At 55.0% G+C, this 21,166-nt stretch overlaps 1 protein-coding gene across 6 annotated transcripts; it reads left to right on the forward strand.

Annotated features, from left to right (window-relative positions):
- Window positions 1-7,961: 7,961 nt before the first annotated feature.
- LOC311530733 (uncharacterized protein) lies at window positions 7,962-20,051 on the forward strand. Of its 6 annotated transcripts, XM_084647573.1 has the most exons (7): window positions 7,963-8,310; window positions 11,268-11,468; window positions 11,665-11,755; window positions 12,319-12,399; window positions 12,872-12,973; window positions 14,742-14,843; window positions 17,990-20,051. In XM_084647573.1, exons 4-7 carry the CDS (start codon window positions 12,348-12,350, stop codon window positions 19,531-19,533), a joined length of 1,800 nt encoding a protein of 599 aa, XP_084503699.1. In that variant the 5' UTR covers window positions 7,963-8,310; window positions 11,268-11,468; window positions 11,665-11,755; window positions 12,319-12,347; the 3' UTR covers window positions 19,534-20,051. The 6 variants fall into 6 exon arrangements, with proteins under 6 accessions (XP_084503702.1, XP_084503699.1, XP_084503698.1 ...); XM_084647572.1 differs by lacking the exon at window positions 11,268-11,468; XM_084647574.1 differs by lacking the exons at window positions 7,963-8,310; window positions 11,268-11,468 and adding an exon at window positions 10,044-10,594.
- The last annotated feature ends 1,115 nt before the right edge of the window (window positions 20,052-21,166 follow it).

The raw sequence follows: 21,166 nt of genomic DNA on the forward strand, positions 1-21,166 counted from the left end.
GCCTCTCTGGCCTGCTGAAGCCCCATCTAGCATAGGAGTGGGGCAGCCACCCCACTACAGTCATATATACATTCATAAGCATATTCCCGTAAAGCATTATGGGGTGCAACATCACAATGGTGTTTGATCAGTACATTAACATCTGCAACTCCTTGAGATATGCAGCTGTATTAACGCATTCGGTAGTATGGAGAATAAAGCTGGCAGCTGTAATTAGAAGTCTCTATATAGTTCTCCCATTCATCTTGCTGCTTCAAAGACTGACGTACTGCGTTATCCATCACTCTTCCTGTGAGCACATGGGCATAAGCAGCCTGGCCAGTGCCAATATAAAAGTCAACATTGCGTATGGTTTAACAGTTGCCCTGTTGTCAACAGGGCTAGATGTCACCTTTATCGCTGTGTCTTATGCTCTGATCCTCAGGGCCGTCTTCCGGCTGCCATCCAAGGACACCTGGCTCATGGTTCTCAGCACCTGTGGCTCCCACATTTGTTTCATGCTATTATTCTACAACATCCTGCTGGCCAACCTCTGTGTAGTTGTTCCCCCCATGCTAAATACTTACAGGGGTGAAAAACAAGCCGATTCATAAAAGGGTAACAGACACGTTTGTTTGGAGTACTTTGGGGGTTGGGAACAGGGTACACTGCCTTTCACGGCTTGGTCAGGGTGTTTGGATCCAACTGCTGTCACTCTCGGATGGCTGTCTTGCGGCTCACGTGAAAACAAGTGGAGATCACAGTCCATACCACCAAACTGACCACTTCCCCGTCTCTATTTCCCAGGCTCTGAAGAGAGAACAAAGAGACTGGCCAGCCATGCAGACTCTCTGAGCACGGGACGGGGTCCGTCTCTCCAGGTCTGGGTTGTGGCACACTGACTGGTCAGTGTGATGGGAACTTGCATGGTTCCTGCCTGTGCTCTACCTCTGCGAATAACTACAGAATAGGAGCTGCACCAGGCCTCTTTGCCTGGCCAAGGAAACCTCCCAGGCAGTTCCCTGGAGCAGCGAGCTGCCCCTTGGCATGGGGATTCAGAGGCCAGAACTGCACAGCGACAGACGACTGGCCAGAGTCCCGCTGCTCACCAAGACAAAGCAGCAAACAGCCACCCTGCCATTGCCAGCACATTTCCCACTCCGGGTGCGTTTCAGGGGGAAGGAGCGGCCCGAGGGCTAGCACCACTCCTGTCCCATCCCCCACAGACCAGAAGTCTGTTTTTCATGTGGGCGCCCTGGTCACGTGTACTGAGCCTGCCCTTACGTTTGCTAGAGGCAGGCTTGGACAGCGGGAAGCTGGGCTTGCAGGCTGAGCCTGTCACAAGGAAAGGGATGGAGGGGATAGGCCTAGCTGGCTGCGGGGACGGCCAAACCCTTGTCGGGAACCACTTAGCAGGGGCCGGGGAATGTACAGGGGGAGTAGGGAGATAGCATTGTGTCTGTCTTTGGCAACAGTGAAACCATTACCGGATACCATGTCCAGTCCAACGAAGAGAGGGAAGAGCATCTTCGCAAGCAGGCTGGCTAACCTAGTGAGGAGGGCTTTAAACTAGGTTCACTGGGGGAAGGAGACCAAAGCCCTGAGGTAAGTGGGGAAGTGGGATACTTGGAGGAAGCACGAGCAGGAGCATGTGAGAGGGCAGGGCTCCTGCCTCATACTGAGAATGAGGAGCGATCAGCGGGTTATCTCAAATGCCTATATATAAATGCACAAAGCCTGGGAAACAAGCAGGGAGAACTGGAGGTCCTGGCAAAATCAGGGAATTAGGATGTGATTGGAATAACAGAGACTTGGTGGGATAACTCACATGACTGGAGTACTGTCATGGATGGATATAAACTGTTCAGGAAGGACAGGCAGAGCAGAAAAGGTGGGGGAGTTGCACTGTATGTAAGGAAGCAGTATGACTGCTCTGAGCTCCAGTATGAAACTGCAGAAAAACCTGAGAGTCTCTGGATAAAGTTTAGAAGTGTGAGCAACAAGGGCGATGTCGTGGTGGGAGTCCGCTATAGACCACCGGACCAGGGGGATGAGGTGGATGAGGCTTTCTTCCGGCAACTCGCAGAAGCTACTAGATTGCAGGCCCTGGTTCTCATGGGAGACTTCAATCACCCTGATGTCTGGTGGGAGAGCAATACAGCGATGCACAGACAATCCAGGAAGTTTTTGGAAACTGTAGGGGACAATTTCCTGGTGCAAGTGCTGGAGGAACCAACTAGGGGCAGAGCTCTTCTTGACCTGCTGCTTGCAAACCGGGAAGAATTAGTAGGGGAAGCAAAAGTGGATGGGAACCTGGGAGGCAGTGACCATGAGATGGTCAAGTTCGGGATCCTGACACAAGGAAGAAAGGAAAGCAGCAGAATACAGACCCTGGACTTCAGAAAAGCAGACTTTGACTCCCTCAGGGAACTGATGGGCAGGATCCTCTGGGAGAATAACATGAGGGGGAAAGGAGTCCAGGAGAGCTGGCTGTATTTTAAAGAATCCTTTTTGTGGTTACAGGGACAAACCATCCCAATGTGTAGAAAGAATTGTAAACATGACAGGTGACCAGCTTGGCTTAACAGTGAAATCCTTGCTGACCTTAAACACAAAAAAGAGGCTTACAAGAAGTAGAAGACTGGACAAATGACCAGGGATGAGTATAAAAATATTACTCGGGCATGTAGGAGTGAAATCAGGAAGGCTAAATCACACCTGGAGTTGCAGCTAGTGAGAGATGTTAAGAGGAACAAGAAGGGTTTCTTCAGGTATCTTGGCAACAAGAAGAAAGCCAAGGAAAGTGTGGGCCCCTTACTGAATGAGGGAGGCAACCTAGTGACAGAGGATGTGGAAAAAGCTAATGTACTCAATGCTTTTTTTGCCTCTGTCTTCACGAACAAGGTCAGCTCCCAGACTACTGCACTGGACAGCACAGCATGGGGAGGAGGTAACCAGCCCTCTGTGGAGAAAGAAGTGGTTCGGGACTGTTTAGAAAAGCTGGACGAGCACAAGTCCATGGGGCCGGATGTGTTGCATCCGAGAGTGCTAAAGGAGCTGGCGGATATGATTGCAGAGCCATTGGCCATTATCTTTGAAAACTCATGGCCATCGGGAGAGGTCCCTGACGACTAGAAAAAGGCTAATGTAGTGCCCATCTTTAAAAAAGGGAAGAAGGAGGATCCTGGGAACTACAGGCCAGTCAGCCTCACCTCAGTCCCCGGAAAAATCATGGAGCAGGTCCTCAAGGAATCAATTCTGAAGCACTTAGAGGAGAGGAAAGTGATCAGGAACAGTCAGCAAGGATTCACCAAGGGCAAGTCATGCTTGATTGATCTAATTGCCTTCTATGATGAGATAACTGCTTCTGTGGATGAAGGGAAAGCAGTGGACATGTTATTCCTTGACTATAGCAAAGCTTTTGACACGGTCTCCCACAGCATTCTTGTCAGCAAGTTAAAGAAATATGGGCTGAAGGAATGCACTACAAGGTGGGTAGAAAGTTGGCTAGATTGTCGGGCTCAACGGGTAGTGATCAATGGCTCCATGTCTAGTTGGCAGCCGGTATCTAGCGGAGTGTCCCAAGGGTCAGTCCTGGGGCCGGTTTTGTTCAATATCTTCATAAATGATCTGGAGGATGGTGTGGATTGCTCTCTCAGCAAGTTTGCGGATGACACTCAACTGGGAGGAGTGGTAGATACGCTGGAGGGTAGGGATAGGATACAGAGGGACCTAGAGAAATTGGAGGATTGGGCCAAAAGAAATCTGATCAGGTTCAACAAGGACAAGTGCAGAGTCCTGCACTTAGGATGGAAGAATCCCATGCACCGCTACAGACTAGGGACCGAATGGCTTGGCAGCAGTTCTGCAGAAAAGGACCTAGGGGTGACAGTGGACGAGAAGCTGGATATGAGTCAACAGTGTGTCCTTGTTGCCAAGAAGGCCAATGACATTTTGGGCTGTATAAGTAGGGGCATTGCCAGCAGATGGAGGGACATGATCCTTCCCCTCTATTTGACATTGGTGAGGCCTCATCTGGAGTACTGTGTCCAGTTTTGGGCCCCACACTACAAGATGGATGTGGATAAATTGGAGAGAGTCCAACGAAGGGCAACAAAAATGATTAGGGGTCTGGAACACATGAGTTATGAGGAGAGGATGAGGGAACTGGGATTGTTTAGTCTGCAGAAGAGAAGAATGAGGGGGGATTTGATAGCTGCTTTTAACTACCTGAAAGATGGATCCAAAGAGGATGGATCTAGACTATTCTCGGTGGTAGAAGAGGACAGGATAAGGAGTAATGGTCTCAAGTTGCAGTGGGGGAGGTTTAGGTTGGATATTAGGAAAAACTTTTTCACTAGGAGGGTGGTGAAACACTGGAATGCGTTACCTAGGGAGGTGGGGGAATCCCCTTCCTTAGAAGTTTTTAAGGTCAGGCTTGACAAAGCCCTGGCTGGGATGACTTAGTCGGAGATCGGTCCTGCTTTGAGCAGGGGGTTGGAGTAGATGACCTCCAGAGGTCCCTTCCAACCTGGATATTCTATGATTCTATGATTCAGTCTGGTGTCCACACTTCCAAAAATATGTTGAAAAATTTGAAACTGTTCAGAAAAGAGCTGCAAGAATGATTCAAGGTCTGAAAAACCTGCCAGATAGCAACAAACTTAAGAAGCTCAATCTACGGAGTTGAACCAGGAGAAGTTCATGAGGTGACTTGATCATGGTCTACGGGGAAGAGATTTCTGCCAGCAGAAGGCTCTTTAATCTAGCAGACACAGGCATAACTAGCCCAAATTTTAACAATGGGGGTAATTAACCATAGGAGCAATTTACCAAGGGAGCGTTGGATTTTCCCTCACCTCAGGTCTTTAAATCAAAACTGGATCCCTTTCTGAGAGATCAGCTCTGGCTCAGAAGTTACAGACTAGATGCAGAAATTACTGGGTGAAATTCTGTTTTATGCTATGCCAGAGGCCATGGTGGATCATCATAATGGTCCCTGGCCCTCATTACAATACAGCCTGAGCTTCTTACACTCAGGGACAGACTGTGTCCTCCGCCCCACTGGGAGGCAGGGAAGTAGATCACTAGAGAGGCTGCACAGCCTGAAAGGAAAAGGCCAGATACAGATTCCAAGTCAGGCTGTTGCTTCGGTTACAGATTTGGCAGACGATAAAGTGTATCGCTGCCTCCTGGGGGATGGGATAGGTCAGACCCGACCCCACATCTATGATCGAGCCAATCTCTGCAGTGTTGTTGTAGCCCTGTCTGTCCCAGGACATTACAGACAAGGTGGGGGATGGGATATTTTTTTGTTGGACAACTTCTGCTGATGGAAGACACAAGCTTTTGAGCTACTTGTTAGGGGGTTTATTCCTTCACCCACTTACTTCCCTGGTCCTTCTTGCATGAACAGAGAGCAACAATACCCAAAGTCCAAAGGTCCAAACAATTCAATGTTTATTGGGTTGAACTTCCAGCAAGCATGATTCCAGTTTCCTTCCTTGGTGTCCCCCTTCCCAGCTCTGACACCACAGAGCCTTACACCTATGTCCCTGTTCCCATTCCTGCCCTTAGCCAAACATGATTCCAATTTCCCCACCCCCATTCCCTGTTCCCATTTCCCACCCCCCCTTACTTCCTGATTGACTATACAGTAAAACTTGAGTTCTGCTTAGCTATATCTTAACCAATCATTTTCCTGAAATTTCACTAACCAATCCTAACATATTGTAACATGGTTATGTAACCAATTATATCCCACCACCTTAATTAGTTTACACCCAGCAAAATTAATTATACAGCAGACAGGAACAATCACAGAACCAGACAGAGATTATACAGACAAACAATAGCAAAGTGGGAACTATAATGACAAGACAATACAGAAGTGAGGATTTCACATCCCAGCTATTGATAAGTGAGTTCTTGCCAGACAGGATGCTATCAAACTAAGTTTCCTTTTACATTTTCTAGGCACTTCCCTTTCTCTGGAGGCGATAGGCACTATCAGGACAGGATTGTATCCTAACAGCCCCATAGCACCTTCTTTCAATGTGACTAGTTTGGGATGTGAGGAGGTGACCGGTCGCCTTCCAGTTTATGGATGCCTCTGTCGCCTAGCCAAAGGCCTTAGCCTAAGAACAGGGCCTCAGATGGTCACAGGGAGAGAAGGCCCTTACACCGGCAGACAGTGATTTTGATTCTTTCTTTTATACCTCTGGAACTAGCCAAGTGATAAGAATACACCTACATTCTTAGAGTCTAGGCCTTTACAGACAGGCCTGAATATCTATATCCTAACCCTACTCAGACCAGATTAAGAGTTCTGTGTAACCTTGAAAGCTTGTCTCTCTCACCTACAGCGGATGGTTCAGTAAAAGATATTACCTCCTTCACCTTGCATCTCTGCTGTCCGCTCTCCGGCATTTCGCAAGAGCATCCAGTGTCTGATCCTTAGGGGTGCTGAGCTTCTGCAGCTCCCCCGGAATTAGGCGGGAACTCAGGGTCTCTGGAAATCAGACTGCTCGTTGAGGAGCTGAAATACGAATGTCGGTGCCTAACTTTAGCCACTCAGCTTTGAATGCTTTGGGCTCGGTGAGTTGTTCAAAGCCTCAGGGCGAGTCAGTGTCAAAGGCTCTCCCCCCTGAGTGCTGCTCCCCAGAGCTGGCACCCAGAAGGCAGTACTGCCCAGTCTCAAGATACCGCACATCTCTTCTAACGCCCCCGCCCCACAAGTCAAGTGCTAACTAACACACAAATCTCAGCTTTCATTTTTTCTCGAGTAGATTTGGTGGCAGAGGGAATAACCTGTGAAGCGAGAACCTGAATGTGATTTGGGGAAGGGTCTCGTCTGACTCATGATTTTTGAACAGCTGTGGCTGGCGATGCTTAAGACCCAGCTCTGCATCCTCTGCTACCACAGCGGGGTTCAGTCTGAGGTTCTTTAATACCCCGTCTTCAGAAACCACCACACACAAAGCAGTGGGACGGGGTCCACACTCAGTACCTCATAGGAAACAGACACCTAAGGGAACAGAGTGAACAACTCCAGATTCTGAGCATGGGACCGAGAGCCAGGAACTCCTGCTGTGCTTGGGCGAGTCACTGTGCATAGTGAGGCTGTTCAGAAAATGCCCCTCACCCTAGCATCTGGGCAGATAAGTGGGGAGGTGCAGAGTTATGTAAAACACCTTGAAAATAATGCTTTGCCCTTCTCCACCCAAGGCTGTCAGCCTAGAATACAAACACTGGTGAATTAAGCCTCACCAACCCATCGCCATGTGGGCCTAAGCCCCATTTTACAGATGGGGAAACTGAGGCACAACACAGTTAGTCGTCGTCTTCAAAAGTCTTTGGCTCCTGGAGATCCTCAGCAACCTCTGAAAATTAAGTCACACAAGTCTCCAATTGGCCTCCCCCTCCCTACCCCCAAATCTCAGGGAACCAAAATTAGTGGGGAAGACTGGAAAAGGTGGCGTAACAGACCTGGTCATACAGCAAGGCTCTAGCAAAGATCAGAACAGAACCCAGGAGTCCAGGCTACCAGCCTCAACGCTCACCCCTAGACACCCCCCTCCCCTAGGGCAGAAACCAGGAGTCTGGGCTGTAACAGCCCTGCTCCCACCCAGCTAACCCCTAGACCCCGCCTCCCCTGCCAGAGCTAAGGGCAGAAGCCAGGAGTCAGACTCCGAGCCCCCCCCCCGGTAACCCACAGACCACCCCCTCTTTCCCCCCGCCCGGGACAGAACCCAGGAGTCCGGGATCCCAGACCCGCCCCCCTCTAATCCCTAAACCCCTCCCTTTCCTCCTCCCCCCCGCCAGGGAGAGAACCCAGGAGTCTGGGATCCCAGACCCCCTCCCCCCCCCAAACCCTAAACCCCTCCCTTTCCTCCTCCTCCCCGCCAGGGACAGAACCCAGGAGTCCGGGATCCCAGACCCGCCCCCCTCTAATCCCTAAACCCCTCCCTTTCCTCCTCCCCCCCCGCCCGGGACAGAACCCAGGAGTCCGGGATCCCAGACCCGCCCCCCCTCTAATCCCTAAACCCCTCCCTTTCCTCCTCCTCCCCCCCGCCAGGGAGAGAACCCAGGAGTCCGGGATCCCAGACCCCCTCCCCCCCCCAAACCCTAAACCCCTCCCTTTCCTCCTCCCCCCCGCCGGGGACAGAACCCAGGAGTCCGGGCCCGCGCTCTCCCCGGGCCAGCAGCGCCGGGCTGGGCGGAGGCAGCCGCCGCTTCTCTCCGGCACGGAGCCCTGCCTGGCCGAGCGCGGCCCGCCCCGGCCTCCTGCCCGGCCGCCGCGAGCCCGGGGCCCGCCGAGCCCGGCTGCAGGTAACGCGCCCGCCCCGGGGCCCCGCAGCCAGTCCGGGGGGAGCCACCCCGGCTCCGGGCTGCAGCGAGACCGGCCAGGGCCCCCCCCGCCAGCAGCTGGGCCGCCCCCCCCCGCCAGCAGCTGGGCCGCCCCCCCCCGCCAGCAGCTGGGCCGCCCCCCCCCCGCCGGGCAACCCCCCCCGCCAGCAGCTGGGCCGCCCCCCCCCGCCAGCAGCTGGGCCGCCCCCCCCCGCCAGCAGCTGGGCCGCCCCCCCACGGCCCCCGCTGGGCCGCCCCCCCACGGCCCCCGCTGGGCCGCCCCCCCCCCGCCAGCAGCTGGGCCGCCCCCCCCCCGCCAGCAGCTGGGCCGCCCCCCCCCCGCCGGGCAACCCCCCCCGCCAGCAGCTGGGCAGCCCCCCCCCCCCGCCGGGCAACCCCCCCCCGCCAGCAGCTGGGCAGCCCCCCCCCCCCCGCCGGGCAACCCCCCCCCCCGCCGGGCAGCCCCCCCCCGCCGGGCAACCCCCCCCGCCAGGCAGCCCCCCCCGCCAGCAGCTGGGTAGCCCCCCAGCAGCTGGGCAGCCCCCCCCGCCGGGCAGCCCCCCCCCGCCAGCAGCTGGGCGCTTTGCACCCAGGGAGGCGCTGCTCGCCCTGCCGCAGGGGGGGGCTTTGCCCTCGTGCCCGCAGGAGAGGGGAGTTGTGCAAGGCTGGGGAGCAGAGCCAGGGCTCGAGATAATTCTTAGCACTTGTCTACGGGGGGGGCGGGGGGGAGAGTTTATTGGGCCTGCTGGGCTGGCATCGCTGCTCGCGGGTGAAGGAACTAGGGGTGCTCCCGCACCCCCTGTTTTAAAGGGGTTTCCATCATCTGCAGGGTTTACAGTAACTGGCCGTCAGCACCCCCACCGTGCAAACTGTCGCAGCACCCCCGTGGGGAGCCCCGGCAGGGCCGCACTGGCGGGGGGAGCCCCGGCACCGCCCTGCGGGTAGTGCTGTATGTCGCTAGGTTGGTGTAACTCCCCCTGCGGACACCTGCCCCCCAGGAAGAATGGCTCTTTCTGATCTACGTGGTGTAGCTGTAGCCGTGTGGGTCTCAGGCTATGGGAGAGCCCAGGGGGTGAGGGGAGATCTGCTAGACCGGTGGTCTCCAAAGCAGGGTGCGCGCACAACCATCCCGGGGGTGCGCGGCCGGAGGAGCACCGCCATCACGGTGGCAGCAGCGCTCCTGGACCTTTGATTCGTCGGCAGCGGCTCGGCTCTCCCCCGGCTCGGCTCTCCCCGCTCCGTCTTTGGCAGCAGCTCGGCTCTCCCCCAGCTCGGCTCTCCCCGCTCCGTCTTTGGCAGCAGCTCGGCTCTCCCCCAGCTCGGCTCTCCCCGCTCCGTCTTCGGCGGCTCGGCTCTCCCCCGGCTCGGCTCTCCCCGCTCCGTCTTCGGCGGCAGCGGCTCGGCTCTCCCCCGGCTCGGCTCTCCCCGCTCCGTCTTCGGCGGCAGCGGCTCGGCTCTCCCCCAGCTCGGCTCTCCCCGCTCCGTCTTCAGCGGCAGCGGCTCGGCTCTCCCCTAGCTCGGCTCTCCCCGCTCCGTCTTCGGCGGCAGCGGCTCGGCTCTCCCCTAGCTCGGCTCTCCCCGCTCCGTCTTTGGCAGCAGCTCGGCTCTCCCCCAGCTCGGCTCTCCCCGCTCCGTCTTCGGCGGCAGCGGCTCGGCTCGGCTCTCCCCTAGCTCGGCTCTCCCCGCTCCGTCTTTGGCAGCAGCTCGGCTCTCCCCCAGCTCGGCTCTCCCCGCTCCGTCTTTGGCAGCAGCTCGGCTCTCCCCCAGCTCGGCTCTCCCCGCTCCGTCTTCGGCGGCTCGGCTCTCCCCCAGCTCGGCTCTCCCCGCTCCGTCTTCGGCGGCAGCGGCTCGGCTCTCCCCTAGCTCGGCTCTCCCCGCTCCGTCTTTGGCAGCAGCTCGGCTCTCCCCGCTCCGTCTTCGGCACTAGGCCGGTGGCAGCTCGGCTCTCCCCCGGCTCAGCTCTCCCCGCTCCGTCTTCGGCGCCAGGCCGGCGGCGGCTCGGCTCTCCCCGCTCCATCTTTGGAGACCCCTGTGCTAGACAAAAAGTCATGTCCTGAACATAGACACTGGATTTATGGCATATTACAACGATCTGTAACCCCCTCTTTTTGTCCTGTGACTGCTTGAATGGGCCTTCAACTTGAGTGGGCCCTTACAAGAACGTAAGAATGGCCATACTGGGTGAGACAAAAGGTCCATCCAGCCCAGTATCCTGTCTACCGACAGTGGCCAGTGCCAGGTGCCCCAGAGGGAGTGAACCTAACAGGTAATGATCAATGATTCCATCCTTCCCACCTTGCTAGGATGCTGGCAGCCCTGTGGATCCAGAGTTTGTCTCTGACCCCAGTGGAAGTTGGTCCAATAATTACCTCCCCCACCTTGTTTGTCTGATTTAGCTTCTGTTGCCTTCAAAGTGCCGGAAGCTAACAGGTGGAAGCCGTCTTATTCTGGGGTAAGAATGTCCATGCGGGGACTTATCACTGCAAAATGATGCCAGGAAACTTCCCCATGTAGACTAGTTCTTAGCCTCCTGGGCTACCCACTGGGCAGGAAAACATAGAGCAGCTTTATCCCTAGGACACATTTCAGAGAAGAACGCACCCCCACACACACACCGGGCTTAGCACTGTGAAAACAGTGCCGTCTGGTCCAGCACTTTGCTCCCTTCTCTGAAAGGTGTGAGGGCGCATGATTGCAGGTGGGGTGGACAAGGGGGCGTGTGGGTTTGTGTGAGACATATCCTGGCCTTGTTCATACAGACAACAGGGCTCAAAATGGAGGGCATCCCAAACAGGGAAACAAAAGCTCTCATTTGGCCTTTGACAGGGTCCAAATAAAAGCCCTCCCACTTTCTGGGCCCCAAGTAGCGGGGTCAGGCCTGGTCTCCCCACACACCCGGCCAGCTGCCCCTTTCGTATTTCTCCTTTTTATGCCTGCAGATTACCAAGCCCCCCACTGAACTGGCTCCCCAGCCTGGTAATCATTCCCGGTCTGATTTCCAGCCCCCCAACCTAGGGGGAGCAATGGGCCTTGAGCTACAAGGGGCTAAGACCAAATCAGCTGCCAAGAGATTTCTGTGGGACCAAGCTGATCCGCTCGTCTGACCCCCTGGGCAGCACAGGCCAGCGAACCCCCGCAAAGTAATTCCCAGAGCTGATTTATTTATTTTTTTTTTAGAAAAACAGTTACTCGGGCGCAGGGGTCGGTTGCTAGCCGAAAGCATGATCACACATGTGATTGTGTGTGTGTGTGTCACTTGGATCCAGGCCTCTCCTGCCCATGCAGGGATCGTTTGGAGTGCACGGTGCTGAGCTCATCACATGATTTGTCTTTCAGGTGCACGCCTTGCTCCCTGGTGTCCCCGCTGCTTGCCCCTCCAGGGAGGAGCTGGGAGAATGGCCGGTGCAGTCTGGGGTCGTGCCTAAGGGTGAGTTCAGGGAGGCTGATTTCTGCCGGGTGAGGGTCCCGTTTGGCTCTTTCAGTGGGCTCTGGATAGTCTGTGCAAGGCCCAGGCTGGCTTCAGCGCTCGGGAGTCCCCAAATGGTCCAGACTCCTAGTGGATTCATGGCCTTACAAAGAGAATGACAAGACCACTCACCTTCCTCATGGCGTGCTGGCTGGCTGTGGAGTCACGGCCCCTGGCTGCTGGGCCGCCTGCTGGATAGTGACTGGTCAGTGGGGTGTATGGAAAGAACTGGCAGGTCCCAGCGGCCCAGCATCTACATGACAACTCCCAGAGAATAGCCCCTACAGTTAGCTCTAACTACCCGCCTCATGGCAGCCTGAGAGGAGACACGGACTGGCCCTTGCACCAGGGACCCCCACTTGCTCCATTTCCTCTGCTCTCGCTGCCCTTGCCAAGCAGATGTCGCAGCGGTTGGAAACATGCATGGTTCTGCCGAGACGGGCGAAACCTTACGTTATAACGCGGCGCATCCCTCTGCCGTGCTCGGGCTTTGTGCCGCTTCTAATCCCTGCCTCTTTCCCCAGGGTGAAAGGGGACGGGTTGAGCAGGACTCATGGATTCTCAGGACGTGGAAGGGGAGGAAACTCCAGCCAGCGTCTGCTCCGGTGAGCAACGGGAATTCAGACTGGAATGGAAATTAAGTTGGTTTGGCTTGATTTGTTCTTGACAAATGGATGCCGACTGTTCCTTATAACCCTCCAGGTGCTTACAAATTGATTGTTTAATCATTTGCTTCAGTATCTTTCCAGGTACTAAAATTAGACTGACTGGTCTAAAATTCCTGTGACCTCTTGTTCCCCTTTTTAAAGATAGGTACTGTTGGCCCTTCTCCAGTCTTCTCAGACCTCTTCTGCCCTCCATGGGTTCTCAAAGATCATTGCGAACGGCTCCGAGACTGCTTCAGCTAGTTCCCCAAGTGCTCTAGAATGAATTTCAGCAGGCCCTGCTGACCGAATACATCCAACTTATCTAAATAATCTTTAACCTGCATTTTGAGAGTATGGAACTGCCAGCCTTTGAGAATTCAGGGAAAAGATGGATGTGATGGCAAAACTTTTTCTGCTCTCCCTTGCTCAGGGTATCCTCCTCCCCGACTGGACATCTCAATAAAGGTTGAAAGGGAGGATGAACCCCAGTTCCCAGATGCCCTGGACTTCACTACGGGAGTGGTCCCCCAGGGTGAGTGATCCCATTGTAAAGGGACTGGCCGCTTGCTGGAAAACATCCCTCGCTTGACGCATTGCACTGTTCATTAATCATCACCTGCAAATACTTACTGCTGCTTGGCAGAGGCAGCAACATTTTTGAAAATTTTCCTGGATGTTTTTGCGTTGAAATATTCCGACCGCTCTGTAAAACGGGTCAAAACACAATTTGCTGGCGGAGCGGGGGGAAATCCTCAAATATTTGCAAAACATTTTTCATCTAAAAATGTCAACCAGCTCTTCATACAGTCCAGACCAAACAGAGGACAAACCTGGACCAGTTGTTCCTTGGAATGGCTGGAACTGTTCTGACTGTGAAAATGCTCGGAGAAATGGGTGAAAGTGAATTGCGTTGAAAGAATTTCATGGAGCGCCAACCCGGTTTCCTTCTAGCTTCTGAACTCTCCTCTCTCAAAGAGGATGTTTGGGGGTGGAAGGGGGTTGCTTTTTAGGATGCACCCCAAGAAGTAGAAGAGTCTCAAAAAACTTGGATGTAATTTTAGGAGGAAGAGGTAGTCCAACTCCGGTCCCTTCCCCAACCCCAAACTTTTAGCCCCCAGCTCTCTCCCTCCCCCACTACAATATAACCCCTATTTTATGAACATTGAGCTTACGAGTGGCTGGTTATATGATCCATTTTTCTGCCGCCAACTGTGACTTCAGTCCTTCGGCCAGCGTTCCAACAGCTGGACAGCTTTGGAAAAAAACGAGTTTTGGAGGCAAAGGAGAAGTGCACGTCTCTCAGACAAAGAAAAAATGGGTGCACTGTACACAGTTACCGTTTGTTATGAACACTGTCATTGAATGATCAATCAATCAAGTTATGCACCAGACCCCTGTAACTGAGGTGTTCAGTGATTAACTCCTCAATCGCCAATTGGTTCATCCGATTGGGGTTCTGCTGTATTTGGCTGGGCGGGCAGGAGTCCACTGTGTTGGCAGCATCCAGCTGCTTGGGGTTGCTCTGTCCTCCTGCTGGACAAGCACACGGCTGCGGCCTGAAGCTGCTGCTCCCTCCCGGGGGCTACAGCTCCGAAATCCCAGACCCCCTGTTGCTGACTTGCCCAGGGAGCATCCTGAAGGCGGGTCTCTGCTGCTCTTCAGTCAGAGATCCCCGGAACCTGCTCCTGGTCCCCACCTCAGGCCTGTTATGGAGGGAGGCAGCAACTTCTGGGCGAATCTGAGCAGATGCATGTACCCCCTTTCTCTGCTTGAGCCCCGAGCAGCCCAGAGACTAGTCTGAACGCCCCAACCCACCCAGGAGCTGGAACCGGACCTCAAAAGCTACTTTCCGGGCCTCAGGCCCCACTCCCAAGCATGCTAGGTCTCTCGGGATGCCCTGCCACCGGGGGTGATGCCAGGGGAGGTCAGTGGTGGCTCACTGGGCAGGGCACCAGGCCCCATGTGCTCAGCCAGGTACCTGGGGCTTCAGACAGGGCGTGTGTGATGAGCGTCCCTCTAACCCCTTGTATGTTAATGGAGCTGCCACCCCGAGCTCCCTCTAGCCTGGAATCTGGAGCTGGCCTGCAGCTCGAGCTGCGTGCCCTCCGGAGCGCTGGCTGGCGCAGTCTGGGCTCCGGGCTGGGGGCTGTTAACCCACGAGCTGCTGGGTCAGCCCAACCCTGCAGGCTGATGGTCGGTATGGATATCCTGGCTTAAGCCTGGCTGTCCCACCTGTTGGTGAGCCCATGGGAGGCAGGGGGAAATTTTCACAGTGATGATTCTCTCTCTTCTGCTTGTAGGGTATCCTGGCACCAAACGTGATTTGGTAAAGATGGAAAGAAGTGAGCACATGGATGTCCTGGACTCTGCAAAGAGACAAAGTACCTGCAAGAACTCCACAGGTGAGGGAATAGTGTCCCATTTCCTGGGAGATGCCCATAGTGCATCACAAGCCCTGCAAACATAGATCACTCGCCCATTGTCTGAAATGCAACCGCTTCTGGGGTGGAACGCAGCCACCAGTGTGTAACAGTGATACTACACAGCTCTGCCTAGGAGGGCAGGAACATAGGACTGGAAGAGACCTCCTGGGTCATGGAATCCAGCCCCTGTCATCACAGGCAGCCCCTCATATCATCCCATTCACACAGCTCCACTTGGAAGCTCGTTCAGCTGTTTGCCCAGGTGGCCCATTCTGTCCCTGCGGTTCTGACTACACAGGTCAGGAAGCAAGATCATGTTGGGGCCCACACAAAGCCTAGTCATCCCTTAACTGGGAGATAAGTGGTGCACATAGACTCTGTGGGCCCCTCACACAGAGCTATTCTCATCCATCGGGAATACGTCGTCTCCCTTTTTATTTATTCACTCTGTCACCTCTTAGTCATAGGTGTCAATCATGGATTTTCCCTCACTCCCAATAGCCTGCCAGTGGGTGTCCCTCCTTTTGACTCTCCTGTCTCCTCTGGCATATAACTCTTCAGAAGTCTGGGTCAGATTCTACCCTGATTTACTCCTTTGCCACCCAGCTGAAGTTAATAGGATGTAAGTCAGACCTCTTGGGCCGAATCCATCACTGGTGTACGTCCATTGACTTCAGTGGGGTTACTGCAGAGACCAGCCTGGTCAGGCCTGGAAGTTTATTGGGTATCTTTCGGATAGTTGCCCAGATTGGTTAGACAAAATAAATCCAATGAATTGAGGTTTTGCTACGAGGAAGGCGGCATAGTCGAGCGGACAGGGTGCTGGTCTGGGGGCAGGAGCCCTGCTTTATTGTGAGAACACCGTATTGTGGGATCATCCTGTGACTTCCCGTTTCTGTTTGATTTTGAAAAAAAATCACTCCAAGGGAATTCAGTCAATTCAAACTCGGCTTTCTCTGTTCATCTCTGATCTGCACCAAATTCCAGGGGAGGGCTCAGCTGTGTATTTCATTTGTTGTGTGTGATTTAAAAAAATAAATCGAACCCTGAGGCGCAATTCTAGTCTGAAAACAACTGGATTTTTTTTCTGCCTTTGCCTCAATCCTTTTCTGCTGAAATCTCACTTTGCATTTTCTCCTCCAGAGCGGTGAAGAGCAAACAGGATTATTATTTTTTTTTGCTTGCTCACACAGCATTGTAAATTCCTTTGCCTAAGTACTAACATGGCACCAATTGCCCTGCTGTCTGAGCATCTCACAGGCTTTAATGCAGCTATCCTGGGCAACCAAAGCACAGAAAGTCTTTGTGGGAGATTTGGAAAGACACAAATGGCAGTTAGATGCTGTGGCAGGGAATTGAACCTGCAGTTTCTGGGTCCTAGGGAAGCAACCTAACTGTTGGACCATCCTTCCCTCTAGCATGAAACGGGCAAACGAGTCCCATTCAATTACATCACATGGAGGCAGACGACTAAATCCCCAGGGATCTGTACGAGGCCCAGTCCTATTCAACATGTTCAGAAATTATCTGGAAAAAGGGGAAAACAGGGAGGGGGCAAAATTTGCAGATGATACAAAATTATTCAGGATAGTTAAATCCAAAGCAGACTGGGAAGAGTTCCAAGAGGATCTCACAAAACTGGGTGACTGGGCAACACAATGGCAGGTGACGTTTAATGTAAATAAATGCAAAGTGATGCACCTGGGAAAATATAATCCTAACTATACAGACGAACTGATGGTGTCCAAATTAGCTGTTATCACTCAAAAAAGAGATCTTGGAGTCGTTGTGGAGAGTTCTTTGAAATCAATGTGCAGCAGCCATCACACAAGCTAACAGAATGTTAGGAACCGTTAAGAAAAGAATCGGTAAGACAGAAGATATGATAATATCGCAATATAAATCCATAGCACTCCCACACCGTGAATACTGTGTATAGTTCTGGTTGCCCCGTCTCAAAAAAGATGTACTGGAATTGGAAAAGGGACAGAGAAGGGTGACAGAAATGATGAGGGCATGGAACAGCTTCCGTATGAGGAACAGTTCAGCTTAGAAAAGTGATGACTAAGCAGGAATATGATTGAGGCCTATAAAATCATGAGTGCTGTGGAGAAAGTGAACAAGGGAGGATTATTTGTCTCTTCACATCGCAGAACCACCATGGGTCACCCAATGAAATTAACAGGCAGCAGGTTTAAAATAAACACGAGGAAGTAGTTCTTCACCCCACGCACACTCCACCTGTGGAACTCCGTGCCAGGGGATGTTGTGAAGGCCAAAAGGATAACTGGGTTCAAAAAAGGATTACATAAGTTCACGGAGGACACCTCCATCAATGGCTATTAGCTAAATAGTCAGGACACAACCCCATGCTCTGGGTGTCCCTAAAGCTCTGACTGCCAGAAGCTGGGACTGGAGGGCAGGGGATGGATCACTCCATAATTTCCCAGTTCTGTTCATTCCTTCAGAAGCACCTGGCACTAGCCCCTGTCGGAAGACAGGATACTGGGCTAGATGGTCCATTGCTCTGACCCAGGGTAGCGGTTCTCATGTTCTTGTGACTAGAAGGATTCTGCAGGCTTGTTTGCCCCAGGGGACCTTACTGATTTCAGAGGAGCTGCACAGATGCAAGTCGGGGTAGCAGCCGGGCCCACAAGTGGCACTTCGCTAGCATCCCTGTTGAAGATGCCCAAACCAGAAGAGAATCCCACTCTTCCCTCCGGCAGAGGGCCTGATTCTGACACCACTGTAGCTCCGTTAGCTTTCCTGGAGTCATTCCTGGTGCCAAGTGAGAATCGGCCCTGAACTGCCATGACCTTGCACTGTGCATGGTCACGCACACCTGTGCAAACTCACTCCGAATGGCAGCCGCTCCCATACCCTCTGCGGAGATGCCCTGGCTAGACAAGGGGCACGGCGGGGAGAACTGAGACCCGAGTCTCTGCACCACATAACGGGGGAAAGCGGTAAAAACGCACCCAAGCAGAGCAGTGTGAGGAGCTGTCTGTGTACACAGACCCTCTGGTAACTGCACTCTAGGGGGAAGTGGCATGGCCCTGGTGCTGTTCCCTGCCTTAGCAGCCTCTAACAGTGTCTCTGGCTTCTCTTTCCCCTGCTCTGCACAGGTGACTGGCCTGCGAAAGCCGTTAAGGAAGAAGGGCCACGAAAGGACCATACTGAGGAGCTGGAGGCCCCCTGCGTGCTGGCAGGGAAGCCCTATGAGAGCCCTCTGGCCCCTGGCCGCCAGCCAGGGAGCGGGCAGGACGCTCCTGCGGAGTGGACCAGGGCCCTTGGGAAGCGCAGCACCAGGGCCTCCCAGCCGAGGAGCCCCGTGGGGGAGCTGGCGTTGGCCTGCAGCGACTGCGGGTGGCGGTTTGGAGACGTGGCGTCCCTGGGCGAGCACGAGCAAAGCCACGCGGCGGAGCGCACCTTCATCTGCACCGACTGCGGCAAGAGCTTTGGGCGGCACGCCACCCTGGTGGAGCACCAGCTCGGCCACACGGCGGAGAGCGTCTTCGTCTGCTCCGACTGCGGCAAGAGCTTCACCCACAAGGCGGCGCTCACCGTGCACCAGCGCACCCACGTCCGCCAGCGCCCCTCCCGCTGCGCCCGGTGCGACGGGGCCTACGGCTCCCACGCCGAGCTGGTGACCCACCAGCAGGCCCCCGCCGGGCCGGCCGCGGCCCTGGAGGACGGTGCTGAGCCGGCTGCGCCCCTGCGGGCCCCTGAGGCGGAGAAGCCCTTCCCCTGCATCGACTGCGGCGACAGCTTCCGCTCGCACCCCGCCCTGCTGAGCCACCAGCGCATCCACGCCGAGGAGCGGCCCTACAAGTGCACCAAGTGCGGCAAGAGCTTCGGCTTCCACGCCGAGCTGGCATCGCACCTGCTGTGCCACCCCAAGGAGCGCTGGTTCCCGTGCGGCAGCTGCGAGCGGCGCTTCAGCTCCAAGACCGACCTGATCCTGCACGAGCGCACCCACCCCGAGTCCACGTGGTGCCTGTGCACAGACTGCGGCAAGGTCTTCGCCGGCCGGGCCGACCTCGGCCGGCACCAGGCCAGCCACGCCGCCAGCGTGCACGCCTGCCCCGAGTGCGGCAAGGCCTTCAGTTACCTGACCGACCTCATCGCGCACCAGCGCTCGCATGCCGAGCGGCTCGTCTCCTGCAACAAGTGCGGCAAGAGCTTCGGCTCCCGCGCCGAGCTCCTGGTTCACCAGCGCGTGCACGGCGAGAGCCAGTCCTTCACCTGCACCCAGTGCGGCAAGGCCTTCGGCTCCCGCACCGACCTCATCACGCACCAGCGCTCGCACGCCGAGCGGCTCGTCTACTGCAACAAGTGCGGCAAGAGCTTCGGCTCCCGCGCCGAGCTCCTGGTTCACCAGCGCGCGCACGGCGAGAGCCGCTCCTTCACCTGCACCCAGTGCGGCAAGGCCTTCGGCTCCCGCACCGACCTCATCATGCACCAGCGCACCCACCGCGACCGCCAGTCCTACTCGTGCGCCGAGTGCGGCCGCGTCTACAGCAACCAGTCCTACCTGGTGGCCCACCGCCGCGTCCACACCGGGGAGAAGCCGTACACGTGTGCCGAGTGCGGGCGTAGCTTCAGCCACAAGTACCACCTGGGCAGGCACCAGCGGACACATGCAGGGGCCACCCCGCCCGTGTACTGAGCCCCAGGGCCCATGCCACCTGCACCCGGGGGGCACGGGGAGGAGGAGGGAAGGGGAGTTGCGCAGCATTTCAAGAGAGGCTGGTCTCAAATCCACAAGAACGCTCGTTGCACCAGTGAAACGCCTGTGACACAGGGCTGGGTGGCACTAAGGGGGAGGGGCTTCTCAGACATGCCACTGCTGGCCACCCCCACGCCTCTCCCCCTGCAAGAACCCCAGTGTCACCTGAAATGTCCTTGCAGGGAGGGAAATCTCACCCCGGAATGACACCTGCTTCCTGACAGGTTATCACGAGCACGACAGAATCGGAGTAAGAGCTAGAGAGAACTGGACATGCTACAAAGCCATAGGAAATTGGGCAAACGCTGTTAAACTACGTGTGGTGGGGGTCAAGGGGCAAAAACTGACGGAGCTGGTTCTTGTTACCCTTCAGCAGCGAGATTTCTCTCCTGTGTCCCCTTTTCGCCTTCCCCTCTTTCCCCTGCCGATGAGGAATTAAACGAACATAAGAAAAGCCACCGCCATCACTAGTCTCACTAAATTCATGCACATGCTACGTGAAGGGGCTAGCTAATCCCATACCCAGAACTGTGAGACCATGCTAGGGTGAGGTCCTTTAGCTTGGCGGATCAGTTCTGCAAAACTGCTGCAAAGTCATCCCCTGCCCTAGCGTTTAGGGGACCAAAACAAGTACAAATGGCACTGAGCCAGCTGGTTTGAGCCCTTCGCACCCTGAAGGAACGAGCAGCCGAGTTAGCTACGGACAATGGGCTGTATCCTCAACTGTTGTTAATGGTACCGCTCGGCTGAAGCCAAGAGAGCTGGGCCAGCAGCCAGTAGCCAAGTGTCTGGCCCAAAGTTAAGGGGGATGTGATATATTCCAGTGTCTAAGGGAAAGCCTTCACAACAATATGCGGGTGCTGTCATAGAATCATAGAATATCAGGGTTGGAAGAGACCTCAGGAGGTCATCTAGTCCAACCCCCTGCTCAAAGCAGGACCAACTCCACCTAAATCATCCCAGCCAGGGCTTTGTCAAGCCAGGCCTTAAAAACCTCAAAGGAAGGAGATTCCACCACCGCCCTAGGGAACCCATTCCAGTGCTTCACCACCCTCCTTGTGAAAAAGTTTTCCTAATATCCAACCTAAACCTCCCCCACTGCAACTTGAGACCATTGCTCTTCTTTCTGTCATCTGCTACCACTGAGAACAGTGGAGCTCCAGCCTCTTTGGAGCCCCTCCTCAGGTAGTTGAAAGCAGCTATCAAATCCCCCCTCGCTCTTCTCTTCTGCAGACTAAACAATCCCAGTTCCCTCAGCCTCTCCTCGTAAGTCATGTGCCCCAGCCCCCTGATCATTTTTGTTGCCCTCTGCTGGACTCTCTCCAATTTGTCCACATCCCTTCTGTAGTAAGAGCCCCAGAACTGGATGCAATACTCCAGGTTTGGCCCCACCAGTGCCGAATGGAGGGGAATGATCACGTCCCTCAGTCTGCTGGCAATGCTCCTACTAATGCAGCCCGATATGCTGTTAGCCACCTTCTTTAAGGCCTCCCCCCGTTGTCTCAGCTGGGGCCTGTTTCAAATCCATGTCTGTGTCCTGGTTTCCGCACCACTGAGCCTGCCTGGAGGGGAA

The sequence above is a fragment of the Lepidochelys olivacea genome (assembly GCF_965140295.1).
Source record: "Lepidochelys olivacea isolate rLepOli2 genome assembly, chromosome: 1".
Lineage (NCBI taxonomy): Eukaryota > Metazoa > Chordata > Testudines > Cheloniidae > Lepidochelys > Lepidochelys olivacea.

Bases quoted from the DNA above. Each gene is read 5' to 3' on its own strand.
- LOC311530733 (XM_084647573.1), top strand. From the start codon at position 12,348: ATGGATTCTCAGGACGTGGAAGGGGAGGAAACTCCAGCCAGCGTCTGC. The intron at 12,974-14,741 runs GTGAGTGATCCC...TTCTGCTTGTAG, and splicing joins TACGGGAGTGGTCCCCCAGG to GGTATCCTGGCACCAAACGT. The intron at 14,844-17,989 runs GTGAGGGAATAG...TGCTCTGCACAG, and splicing joins TACCTGCAAGAACTCCACAG to GTGACTGGCCTGCGAAAGCC.